Below are 14,145 nucleotides of genomic sequence, written 5' to 3'. Positions count from 1 at the left end.
CGCGGAACGAAATCCAGTTTGCTTCACCATGGAAACTATCTCTAGTCCTGAGTTTGGATATTTTATGAAGTTTTGATACCTTTTGAATACTTGTCAGAGGTTAAATACGTTGTATGTAACAAAGTTTGATGACTGGTGTAATTTTGAGGTAACTTGGTACAGTATCATAAAAGGAGAGTTGTGCAATAATTTGAGAATTTAATTGTACTTTGTCCATGGCATCAATTGACCTGAGTTTCAGGGCAACAAAGTGGCATTAGAAAATTGTGGAATTAGATACCAAACTACATTATTTGAAAGAAAATTCTCTCATCATCACACTATGCCTTGGGTTGATTGATCCACATAATGAGTTTGGCTTGCATCAGATTTAGCAGAACTGAATTTTGTCAGCAAAGAGTCTTCAGCACTATGCATGCATGTGGGTATCCCCACACTTTTTATATTAATAGTTGGCAACTACAATTGGCTTATTACCACAAGCTGCCATTTGAAAGGAAAAAAAGTGGTCAACTGTCAAGTTACAAGCAGTATATTAAAAAACTAAAAGCACTCAATTAGCTCCTGAACACTGTTACAGAAAAGTTTCATGCAAAAAACTATGTTCAATCACTTACCGATCTTACCACAAATTGCAAAATAGGAACTGAAGAGTCAACAATAAACAAGTCTGCCCAGAGAAACAGAACACAATAAAAGCAAAGCCTAAAGCTCTGCAAAGAATGAAACATTTAGGGTTAATTCTCACTTTAGGCAGCATTTCAAACAGATTACACCATTAGGAAAGTTTAACCAATTTTGAAAGAAGCTTACCAATATAAATGAAATGGTAGAGCATTCGGTTAGGACAACAATACTGGCAAGGATCATCCTACTCTATATGCACTCAACCATTCTACAGCCAAACAATGAACATTAACAGCAGATATGAAGAAACCGCTGTCCAGATTAAGCAGACAATTGTCCAAATGGTAATGGACAATGAAACAGACAAAGTGAACAATTTTAACATTTTAAACAGAACTGTGTCTATATAGATAGTCATCTTGAATATGGTGCATAGTAAACATTAAGGTGACACATTAAATCAACAAAAAAGCTTAAATAAGCAACAGAACCAGGTCTATACATTGAAGTACAGAATAATCCCACAAAAATGTAAATTTTCCTACAGCAATATAAGTGTATCTTGGGGTGTGTACTGCCCCTGGAATGTGGTCAGATGACCTCTTGGGGGTTTAGTGTCTCCCAGTGTGGGACCCGGTTGTGCACGCTTAGATCTAATTGTGGAACAGTGCACACTTACAACAAAGAGCTCTGTGTTCAAATTACTGCATGGTTCTTTAGGCACCATAAGTCAACAGGTACTTCTGTAACACCTACCTCCAGCTTCTCCAGTCATAAAATTTATTTCTGTCCTCACTGGATAAGTAGCTTTATATCAATAAACAATCTACAAGATGTACAATATTTCACATTCCTCCATTACTGTTTGCTTCTAGGTTCCCATCTATGTCTCCGCTCTTATAACTTTTTCTCCTTGTTTGCAGCTTTATTTCTTCACTTTAGCTTTAACTAAATCTTTGCTTTACAGCCTGTCACGACCATAGTCTAGAAGTCTATTCTTCATTTCTCAGCGTTCTTTGATTTTAAATCAAAGGTTTTGCTTTCTCATAGTTACTGTCTTATCATTTGGACACTTCCAAATGGGGTTCCAATGTTAATTTGCATTTGTTATAGAAGATAAACCAGGAGAGAGATGATAAATAGTGAAGAGAAAAACAAAAATGGGGTGGTACAGTGGCTTTGTGGTTAGCACTGCTGCCTCACAGTGCCAGGGTTCCAGGTTCAATTCTATGGAGTTTGCATTTTCTCCCAGTGTCTGTGCAAGTTTCCTCCTCCAGTCCAAAGTTGTGTGGATTAGGTGGATTGGACATGCGAAATTGACCCTTGTGTCAGGGAATTAGCAGAGTAAATATGTAGAGTTGCGGGAACAGGGCCTGGGTGGGATTGTGGTCGGTGCAAACTCGATGGGCCAAATGGCCTCCTTCTGTACTGTAGGGATTCTATGATTTAAAACTAAATGCTGGAATATATTTAAAGTCATGGCTAAGGCAACAGCTGAAAAGGGGGGTAAAATATTAAAAGTCAAAACCTTCGCTGAGCAATAACGCACGCGCATTAGAAAATTGTTGATTCAAATTTCACTCTAGAGCCTAGGGCACACAATCTAACAGGCACAGAGGGACTGCTGCATGGTCAAGGGGGCTGTCTTTTAGATGAAGCCAAAGTCCTGTCTTCCTGCTCAGATGATCATAAATGATCACATGGCCCCATTACAAAAAGCGTAGAGGATTTCTTCCACTGGTCTGGTCAATTTTAATCACTGTAACAGGTTTTTCCTGTTTGCGGGACCTTGTTTTGCACAAACTAATCAGAGATAGGGAAATAAGTGGAAAAGAGGAAGCACGGAGAGCTAAATTCAAACAGGTCAAAATACTTAAATAAAAAAAACAATGAGGTAAAAGGCAAATCTTAGTTTACCTCTTGGTGATCAAAGTCACAAAAATCAAATTGCATAATAAGTGTATAACAAATTAAATAAGTTTCTGGTTATTGGGGACACATTTGAAAAAGAACTTTAATATACATGCCCAAACTATTTGCAGAATGCACTTCACTACAGAAAGCAAACTTGAATAATTTATGAACCTTTTCAAAAGAAGCCTGGATCACCAGTAATTACTGTTAATAGAATTAAATATTTGGGTTTTCTTTTTAAACAAACCACTCACTACGTTCTGTGTTAACTAAACCTGAAATAAAAAGTAAAGTAAAGCAACTGGCAGTGTTCTGAAAAGTAGAAAATCCATAACTTTGAAAAAGAAACTGCTGCAAAAGGCAAATTTAAAATAGCACATTGATGCATATACAAACATTTGGTTATCCCGTTTTACACTCAGTTAAGCACAGATTTTTTGTGCAGATGACATTGTTAGAGTTCGCATTTAATGATAAACAACTGATTAAGAAAAACTGGGCTTTTGTAAATTCTGATATATCATTTTTGAGAATAATGCTTGAATCATATTTTACTGTGGCAAGGAAAGGGACAAAAGGAAGTTCTGGACCAGAAAGGTCCATCCAACCAAGCCACAAATAAAAATTCCTCAGACCCATCAATTAATTATCCAAGCAATTTTTTCCTTAATACACCTCCCGCACCACCCCCACCACCTCCCCACCCCCACAATCCCAAACACTATTGCCTGGGAACAACAGGACTGTAGAAAAGTTATGGTGCAGGAAGAGGCCATCTAGCCCACCCTGTTTGCACTGGCTGAAACGAGCCACTTATTTTAACCCCATTTTCCAGCACTAACCCTGGCCTTGCACTTCAGGTGCAGATCCAGCTACCTTTCAAATGAGTTGAGCATTTCAAGCTTGACCACCAATTTAGGCACTGAATTCCAGACACTCACCAACCTCTAGGTGAAAATGTTTTTTCCTCATGACTCCTCTAAACCTTCTACCAATCACCTTAAAACTATGCTCCTGGTAACTGATCATTCTGCTCGGGAAGCAAGTCTTTGCTGTCTACCCTATCTAGGCCCCTCAATTTTGTACACCTCAGTTAGGTCACCCTTCAACATTCTCCATTCTAAAGAAAACAACCCTTGCCTATCCAATCTTTCTTTATAGCTACAATTTTCAAGCAATAAAAGTCATCTGCTGCATATGCCCAGTTATATCTTAACCATCCATATGTTTTCCCTCTTATCCCATGGTCATCATTCAACAGTTATCTTGAATCCATTGTGATTCAATTTTTCTATTCTCTTCAGGGTCATGAAAATCTCCCAAGTCTTCACAAGAGTAAGCAATCCCAGGCTGTTTGGCTTCTCATTGCTGTTGCCTCGAGCATTAGTTTGGTTGCCCTTTTGTCCACCAGTTCCATTGCAATGTAATTTGGAAGCTTGGATTCATTCTTGTTCCCTGCTAGCACACTCCTTGTGAATGCTTGCCACATTAGAGCTTCTTTCACATCTAACTTTTGCCTTCTCTGGTCTGTATGCAGTAAGTTAACCAAGTGAAATTCAGTGGGATCAAGACATTTAGATAATTAGCAACATCTCCCAGCACACTTTTGCTGTTGTGCGAGCAGCTAGTTGAACACAGCAAACAGAAAATCCACCTGGCAGCTAAAATTTAAAGGTGGGCGCCTACTTAAAAGTAAGTCACTTTGATTTGACTTGTCACATGTATTAACATACAATAAATAGTTTATTGCGCACTATACAGACAAAGAATACTGTTCAAATGAGAAGGAAACATGAGTGCAACACGTTGTATTTGATTTATTGTCATATGTATTAACATAGCAAAAAGTATTGTTTCTGGCACACTGTACAGACAAAACATACTGTTCATGGAGAAGGAAACAAGAGATGCAGAATGCACTGTTACAATCATAGCTAAGGTGTAGAGAAGGATCAACTTAATGCAAGGTAAGTCCATTCAGGAGTCTGACAGCAGCAGGGAAGAAGCTGTTTTTGATTCAGTTGGTATGTGACCTCAGGCTTTTGTATATTTTTCCCAACAGAAGGATGTGAAAGAGAGAATGTCTGGGGTACGTGGGGTCCTTAATTATGCTAGCTGCTTTGCCAAGGCAGCGGGAAGAGTAGACAGATGTGTGGACAGAGTCATTGCACACGGTGCAATTATTGCTTTTGTCTCAGTTCCAAATGGGTTGTACATACCATTACATACCATCATATATATGGTCAGCCATTGCTTGGTTAGGATGCTACATGGAGAACAGTAATGACAAGCCAAAATAAATTAAGTGAATGTGCAATGTGATGGAGCAGCACAGAACCTAAACTCATGTTTGATGGGTGGCAAAATACACTATGCTACATGAGGTCAGCTGCTTTCCTCAGGGAACAATAGTATATCTTGACAATTAGGAGGTCAGTCAGGCTCAGGAATCTAATGACTGCTATTTACAGTGGTTGGCACTTTTGGAACTAATGTCTCCAGGCACAAGACATTCTCCTTTTCACAGGAGGAACAGCATGCTAGTTCCATATGGCACAGAAATTTGAGCTTTACACCCTTGGGAAGATGTACATGGTAAATTCATACAGCAGGCGAGTTCCAGAAATTGTTGACCTAACTAGCTACGCAGCAGTCTCTTTTGTAATGCTGAGATGCCAAAACCATACTTCTTCAGCACCCAAGACAGCTCTTTGGACCAAAAAAAATGGACCCTTGAAACTAGGACTGGCGCATTCATTCTGAGCTGCAGTCACATTTCTTGTCCCCTCAAACATTGCTATCCACCTTCTATATGGAAGAGCATCATTGAGATCCCAATATATTGCCATCCAACCACCCCCCCGCCCCCGCAGTTTTGTTGTTGGAAATAGAAACAATGTTGCTTTAAGAAACTGGATTAGTTGTAATATTTTAGTAAAATGCAAAAGGCCTAAAGCCAGTGAAATAAAAATTTATGATTGCAGATAATACATTTAAATAAAAGCAAAAGAGTTGGTAATTAAAGCCAACTCTGAAGGTGCTATGTGAGTCACTGATGGCAGTGTCACTAATAGAGCAATAAGAAATCTCTCTGTCTTAAATTAAGGCCCATTCCACACATCCAAAAAGTTACAGTCCAAATATGCAGCTAGAGAAAGTAAATGTCCTTCTGAAATAACCTCAAGAGAAACTCATCAGGAAATTGTCTCCAGCAAATGCAATTATACAGACTTCAATTCAACTCTGGGATTATAAAGAAACCAGCTCACCTAAGAGCCGCAACATTCAACAATCTGTATCTCCAAGACAAGCAAAGAGCTTTTAACTGTATATTGCTTTACTTAGCAGTAATATATGTTAAAGTGATGTGCATCCTGAAAACTTTCCACTTCACATACACTTCGAGAAAAGAACAAGAGGAATAGAATATTTAGCTTCTGTCAGGAACAAAATAAATTTTTTAGCTGTTTAAACTAACTTACTTAGTCCACATGATATAATACCTGCTGCACAAAAGGAATGAATTGCTCAAATTAAAGCAAACCAAAGAACAATTCGTCAAAATATATTCAATATATAAAAAGATAGCGTTCTTCATGAAAGAGCGATGCTGGTTTTACACCACAGCATGAAGTGATCTTGATACTTTTTAGAATGGTACCAAATGTAATGGTCAGAACAGAATGAATTTGATTTGCAAAGCAACCTTCTATTACTCAATTTTCAATCGGTCAGAATTAGCGTATACATTTCAAAATTTACACAGCCCAAAAAGCAGCAAAATTTGACTTTACATAATGAAGCATCTCAACTCTAACTAAACAGCCCAAGGACATTTAAAATCCAGTGTCTTGATTAATCTCCTAGGTAATTCTATTAGTTGGTCACCTCAAGCAGGTTATCTACACATGCTGCTTTCCACACAGGTAGGAATCTTTAAAACTGTTTTATTAACCACTCTCTCTCATCACAAATCCCTGACATTGTTCCAATTGGTAAATCAGGGTGACTTCTGTTTAACTGCAAGTGGAATTACAAATTCTCTTTTGCTTTTAACGGACTAAAATGTACGTTAGTTCATATAGGTCACAACACTATTTATGTTGCACAACAATTGCAGGAAATAACATAATGATCCTCTTCTCTATGCTTGCAAATGCTCAATGATGCTCCCAGTTTAACAATAATTGTATCAATGTTAAATATCTGTCAGTATCATGCTTCTATTTTTATGTAAATAACTTTGTTGCTGGTTTCTATTTTAGAAGCCAATTCATGATTCAATTTCTGTTGAATTGAAGTCTCATGTTCAATGGAGAAGATACCCAGCAAACAACCACAACATAAATCTGTGTATATCCTGGCTTACACAGTTCATGCATCTTTACTCTGACTCTACTGACTTTTATCTTGAAAGTCAGGTAGTGGCCTGGTTTCTTCCTAGCTTCCATGCTTCAGGTCAAAACATTAGTAAATATTTGTAAACGTGCATCACCACCTGATGGGGCAAAAGCAACATTTCATAAAATTATGTGAATATACGCATATTAAAGTGAATAATTCTAATCCTGAGCAATAGTTTGGCTTTCAATTTTAAGCACAAAATATTACAACACTTACAGAAAATACATCACGCATCAGCTATAAAGTTAAAATGTGTTTTACTTAGCTAATAAACTTCCTTTGCAGGGTAGGCAAGGTATGATAGCCAGGACAATAAATTGTCTTCCAAACAACATGCATATTCCAGTGTTGTGGAATTCATTGTACAATGTAAAGAAGATTTTCAGGGACACAAGGAAGTAGAATAGAGCGGCTTCTTCAGGTAAAAAAAAGACTTGCAATTACATATGGATAAAGTGAATTTTTGTGGATGCTGGAATCTGAAACCAACAGAGAAAATGCTGGAAAATCTCAGCAGGTCTGACAAAGCTTTGACAAAGGGTCATCTGGACTCGAAACATCAGCTCTTTTTTCTCCTTACAGATGCTGCCAGACCTGCTTAAATTTTCCAGCATTTTCTCTTTTGGTTGCAATTACATATCATCTTTCATGACCACCTTATATCCCCAAGCGCAAAACAGCGAATGAAGTACTTCTCGGAAACATAGTTTGTCCTAGCATTGAAAATGGGTCAGCCAATTTGAGTACAGCAAACTTCCAGAAACAATAAGAAGATAATGATCAGATAATCTGCTTATGTGACGCTGATTGAAAGATAAATACTGACCTGAGCACCTGGGAGAACGTCCTAACTTTTCACTGAAAGAGTGCCAAAGGGGAAATACAGGACCTTGGTTTAAACACCTCATTCGAAAGACAGCACCCAAGTGTAGCAGTCACTCAGTACTGCACTGCGGCATCAGCTGAGAGTTTGTGTTCAAGTCTTGAAGTGGAAATAGAATCCACAACCTTCTGCTCAGAGGCAAGTGTGTTGCCAATTAAACTATTTACAAAAAACAAAGACACTCATGACTGAACACACTAGAAATAGATGCTTTTTTTTATTTTCTCCTCATAAACTAGACTTAGTTACAGAAGGGCAACATGCAGCTATTATGATAACTGTAAAACATCAGGCACTGTAATAAAATTAGAACTGAAATGAAAGCTTTATTTACCTTCAGTTGATTCCAAATGGCCATACAGCAAAAAGGCTTTAAAAACATTGCATGACTGAATTCACTACACCAACAATTGCACTAATATTGTACAAATCCATACTTGACTGGATTCCAAAGATTGTCACACAACTCTGAAGTCATTCTAAGCTAGTGGAACATGTAACAATATACCAACAGTAGAAAAAACTCTCCAAAGATGCATGATGCCCACAGAGCCACAAATTGGTGAAACCAAAGAAACTGACCTAACTTGTCACCAAGCTAGCCATAATGTCATATTAATATCAAATCTGATCAAGCTCAATTAGCTGTGCTCTACCAAACACTGCAGAAATAATAATTATGCCAGTTACCATCTCACCACTGCCCAGTAATTGCTGGTCAAATATCCATGTCTCAAACCACCTAAAACTGTATCCAAAATAAAAATCAAAGAACAATTAAATTATAAGTCACAGACTCAGTGCCATTCACAGCTACTGTTCACAACACAGGTTTAATCTGTTTTCAAAAACTGGGCTGACGGCAACAAGCAAATCTTGGGTTGGGAAAGACAATACATTAAAAAATTAGGCCTATTAAAATGGAATATTCATTCTGATTTGGTCATACAGGATCTCTCATCACTTCAATATACAAATTTACTGCACTTCAAATGGCGAATAACTTCAAAAAAGCCTCATCATGTTTTGTCATTAACTCGTGGATGCAGTAAAAGCGATCAAGCTTCTAACACAATAAACAATTCATTCACTACAATCATTACGTTCATTTTTACAGTTGTTTTTGAAATCCTGCCAGCAAAAATATTCCCTGTGGATGTCTGTCACATTTCAGGTACTTGACCTTTTCATTCATTTACTTTCTCCAAGTGAGAAGACTTAGCCGGCAAAATGCACCACTAGCATTCCACACCACCATAGTTTCAGATGCATCTGAGAGATCAGAGAACCACCTAAATATGGAGTTGCAGACTCACACAAAAATTTCCTTCTTTTCCAAGACTAGCACTCACCACCCAACCTCGTAAGAACAGGATATGGCACTCGACTCATTGATTGCCAGTTCCGATGCACCACAGTGAAAAGCCACACAGACCTCCTCAGGAGACAAACATGGAATACGGCAAACAGAGCACCCTTCACCATCCAGTATTTCCCCAGAACGGAGAAGCTACGACATCTTCTCTGGAGCCTTCAACATTTCATCGATGGAGAAGAACATCTCGCCAAGGCTATCCCCACATCTCCATCACTTGCCTTCAAACAACCGCACAACCTCAAACAGACAACTGTCTGCAGCAAACTACCCAGCCTTCAGGAGAACAGTGACCACAACATCACACAACCCTGCCACAGCAACCTGTGCAAGACATGCCAGATTATCAACACCATCATGTCACACGAGAACACCATCCACCGGGTGCACAGTAGATATCTTGCGACTCGGCTAACATTGTCTACCTGATATGCTGCAGGAAAGGATGTCCCGAGGCATGGTACATCGGGGAAACTATGCACACGCTACCGCAACAGATGAATGGACACCGCTTGACAATCACCAGGCAAGCGTGTTCCCTTCCTATTGGGGAACACTTCAGCAGTCAAAGGCATTCAGCCACTGATCTTTGGGCAAGTGTTCTCCAAGACGGCCTTCAAGACACACGGCAATGCTGAAATCACCAAACAGAAACTGATAGCCAAGTTCCGCACACATGAGGACGGCCTCAACCAGGATCTTGGGTTCATGTCACGCTATCTGTAACTCCCACGACTTGCCTGAGCTTGCAAAATCTCACTAACGGTCCTGGCTTCAGACAATCCACATCCTCTTTAACCTGTGCTTAACTCTGTTTCCACTCACATTGTCTACATCTGTAAAGACTTAGTTACCTGTTAAGACTCACATTCCAACCATTATCTTGTAATTGAATTTGTGTCTATATATGCCCTGTTTGTGAAACGAATCCTGCACTCACTGGATGAAGGAGCAGCACTCTGAAAGCTTGTGCTATAAACAAACTTGCTGGACTTTAACCTGGTATTGAGAGACTACTTACAGTGCTGAAAAAAACCTAGAAGTACTAACCTAGTTCAATCCTTATGAGAGAAACAAAACTAAGTAAATCTCACAAGTGGTAATTATGCCAATTTTAAAATGACTGAAGGGAAGACCAAAATTTTATCTTTTTCTAAGAACCCCCAAGGATTATCACTTACGTGGCGAAAAACTGCAGCAGGCGACGGTGCAGGGGGACCTTGGGGTCCTTGTGCATGAGTCGCAAAAACCCAGCTTGCAAGTGCAGCAGGTGATCAGGAAGGCGAATGGGATGCTGGCCTTCGTAGCGAGGGGGATTGAATATAAAAGGAGGTCTTGCTGCAGCTGTATAGGGCATTGGTGAGGCCGCAGCTGGAGTACTGTGTGCAGTTTTGGGCACCGTACTTACGCAAGGATATTTTGGCCTTGGAGGGAGTGCAGAGGAGGTTTACTAGGCTGATGCCGGAGTTGAGGGGGTTGAGCTATGAGGAGAGGCTGAATAAACTAGGCTTGTACTCGTTAGAGTTTAGAAGAATGAGGGGAGATCTCACTGAGACGTATAAGATGATGAATGGGATGGATAGGATAGAGGTGGAGAGACTCTTCCCGCTCAGAAAGGATAATAGGACTAGGGGACACAGCCTCAAGATAAAGGGGGGGCGGTTTAGAACGGAGTTGAGAAGGAACTTCTTCACTCAAAGGGTGGTGAATCTCTGGAATTCTCTGCCCGTTGAAGTGGTGGAGGCTACCTCGCTAAATATTTTTAAGACGCGGGTTGATGGGTTTTTGATAAGAGAGGGGATTAAGGGTTATGGGGAGAGGGCAGGAATGTGGAACTGAGCCACGACAGATCAGCCATGATCTTACTGAATGGCGGGGCAGGCTCGAAGGGCTAGATGGCCTACTCCTGCTCCTATTTCTTATGTTCTTATGACTCTACGAGGTTGTGTTTTCAATAAAACAAGACTGTCAGAAGAGCACACAAGACAATTTCTTCTGGAGATCAGAAGGAACAACTTGTATTTGTAAAGCACCTTTAAAGGTGCTTCACAGAAGATTTATAAAACAAGTATGACACAAAGGAACACAAGGAGATATTAGAAAAGGTCACAGGGCAGCAGTGCTGCCTCAATGCCAGGGACCTGGGTTTGATTTCCAGCTTGAGTGTCTGTGCAGAGTCTGCATGTTCTCCCCATGTCTGTGTGGGTCTCCTCTGGGTGCACTGACAATGCTCAATTCTCCCTCAGTGTACTTGAACAGATGCCAGAGTGTAGCAACTAGGGGAATTTCACAGAAGGTTAATTGCACTGTTAATGTAAGTCTCCTTGTGAAACTATTAAATAAACTTTAAACAAAAGCTTGATCAAAGAGGTCAATTTTAAGGAATGCCTTGAAAGAGGAAAGCAAGGCAGAGAGACAGAGGGAGGGATTTCCAGAACTTGGGCTGAAATATCTTAAAAGCTTTCTGAAAAGTCTAAGGTAATAACAGCAAAAATGCTCGAGAAGAAATTAATGGAGACAAGTGCATGGAGGCAGTAAATTCATCTGAGACTTTTCCTTGTATCCTATCAGGGGTACACTACAGGTAGCAGAACTTGCCAGTTGTAAATGTTGCATCAAGGACTTGAAATGACTTGCTTTAAAAAAAATTGAAAATTACCCAGAGAAAAAGTAAAGGCATTACAAAAAACTCAAGTTCCTTGTCAACATCCTCAAAAGCAACAATGTGGGATTTCGGCTTGATGTTGGAAGGGAGAAATTAGAACTAAGAGCAAGGCACAAAAGAGATTAAGGCTGCTGATCAGATGTCACAGGAACCAAAAGCTGATTTTGAAAATGAAGATCCCTTATGGAATAGATCAAATTTTAATGCCTCAGCCAATCCACTAAAACTTTTAAGTAATGAGTACTTAAGTACAAGTACATGAATAGAATTAGTCATGAACAAAACGTAACATGATGGGACAGAATTTTGGGTAAACTGTGTAAATTTAAAAGTCTGAAAATAAGAAAATAACTACTCCGCAGGTTCAGCAGAGCCAAATGCTTAAAGTTCAGTGCCACAACTCATGCTGATAACTTAAATACAGCACAAATATTAGAAAGGTATTGGCTATCTCCAATGTCTAGAAATTCATACAGACTTTGATAGGAATTCATTACTGTAACTGATGAGAAATACGACTTAAAAACAGAGAAACTTGGACATTAGGCAAATATTATGCACTGGTTCAGTGACCTCTTGCGCACTTCCAGTTTAGTTGTATTTGTATAAACAAGGACCAACACAGCATCACCTAAATGAATCCAATCCACTGACCCTAGGCACAGACAGGCAGGAATTTTACCATCTGGCCTACACATCAGAACTGCAAATGATAAGGGCATTTCACCAGCTGAACTGTCTTCGGAAGCGGTGACAAAAATAACGGGATGAAAACCACTAGACGGATAGAATAAACTTGCGAGTTGACTCCGAGAAGGGGCTGTCGGACTCCCCATCATTTTGACAGGATGGATAGAGGTGTCTGGGGAGCGGCCACAGACACACACACACACACACGAGGGAGAAGAGACCCTCGGAGAGGCGGGGGTTCCATCCAAGCCTCAGAGCCAACTTCGTTGTTCCGTTTCGGGGAACACGCTGTGTTTATATTCAAACAGACCGGCAACAGGAGTGAGAGACAAGCGAAGCTGTGTGGAGAAGGGCCCCGAACCGCAGGGTCGCCATCGACTCCAGTCGAACTGAAAACGGAACTGAGAGAGGAAAGGCGCCGGTCGGCTGTAACCACTCCCCGTGTAAACAGACAAAGGAGCGGGGAGCCCGAGGCGGCCGGCCGCCATCGAAGCGAACCCCGACCCTCTTCAATCACAACGGCCGTTGCCGAGTGGATACCGGGGAAAGCCGCAGGGATGGAGCCCCGGTCCTCGGGTTCCAAACCCAGCTACCGCCGGCACCATGGAAACGGCCATCCTCACTCCTCGCTGCCACAGTACACTACCCACCCTCGCCTAGCGGCCTCACCATAGTCAGCAAAGGTCTCATCTGCTCTCCCCGATCCTCCTCCATGATCGCCTCGCGCTCCTCCGGTCGGTTAGACCGAGCCGACTGATGTCACTCCGCTCCACCGGCACCGGCCGTCACCCTGATTGACAAGCCGACTGCCCAATCAACCGCGTGCTGCTCTAACTGACGGCTGAGACAGCCAATCAGACACCACTTCTATCAGGCAGCACCGCCTTAGGCCACCCATTCCGGGTTGTGATTGACGGTGTGGATTCACCAATCAGGAGCAGTAGCGTTGTGATTGACATCCTGGGTCGTCAACTACGTATGGGCTTTTCTGATTGACAGTAAAATTGACCTATCATCTTTCCAATCTTCAGGAAGGCGGGCTTTCGTTTGGTGATGTCATGGTAGGGCGGGAGTTAGTGATGATTCTAGACGACTGCCCAACTGGGTGTTTCTTACTGTCTGTCAGATGTCCAGTTAGTTTCCAGTGAACATCTTCGTACTCAGCTCCTTTTATTGTTACCTTTAAAGTTTGCGAAATCTGTCGCTTTTTGTACAATTCATGGAAATCACTGATTCAGTGACCCCGTGGATTCTGACCATAGCGGCACAGTGGTTAGCACTGCTGCCTCTCAGCGCTGGGGACCTGGGTTCAATTCTGGCCTCCAGTGTCTGCGTTTCGTGCGGGTGGTTCGATTTGCTCCCACAGTTCAAAGATGTGCCGGTTAGGTGGGTTGGCCATGATAAGTTACCCCTTAGTGTCCCAAGATGTGTAGGTTAGGGGGATTTGTGGGCTAAATACGTGGGGTTATGGGTCTGGGGTAGGATGCAAATTCGAAGGGCCGCCTCGTGCGCTGTCTGACTGCTTTGATTCTACAATGTTAACTCATTTTTCCCACAGTTGTTATAATGATTATTAGCAGGATTCTG

The 14,145-nt window shown here is 41.0% G+C and overlaps 1 protein-coding gene across 1 annotated transcript in view; it reads right to left on the bottom strand.

The window, feature by feature from the left end:
• The window catches only part of LOC145354789 (sodium bicarbonate cotransporter 3-like), a 174,517-nt gene extending 161,172 nt beyond the window's left edge, over positions 1 to 13,345 (bottom strand). Inside the window, exon 1 of the mRNA XM_080206274.1 lies at positions 13,228 to 13,345. Coding sequence (XP_080062400.1) covers positions 13,228 to 13,272 — 45 coding nt within the window. The 5' untranslated portion in view covers positions 13,273 to 13,345. The remainder of the gene's footprint in view (positions 1 to 13,227) is intronic.
• Positions 13,346 to 14,145: the final 800 nt, after the last annotated feature.

This window comes from Carcharhinus amblyrhynchos, chromosome 2 (assembly GCF_965287045.1).
Source record: "Carcharhinus amblyrhynchos chromosome 2, sCarAmb.v2.hapA, whole genome shotgun sequence".
NCBI classification, from domain to species: domain Eukaryota; kingdom Metazoa; phylum Chordata; class Chondrichthyes; order Carcharhiniformes; family Carcharhinidae; genus Carcharhinus; species Carcharhinus amblyrhynchos.
The sequence above is the reverse complement of the archived record's forward strand: the minus strand, read 5'-3'. Positions and strand labels throughout refer to the sequence as shown.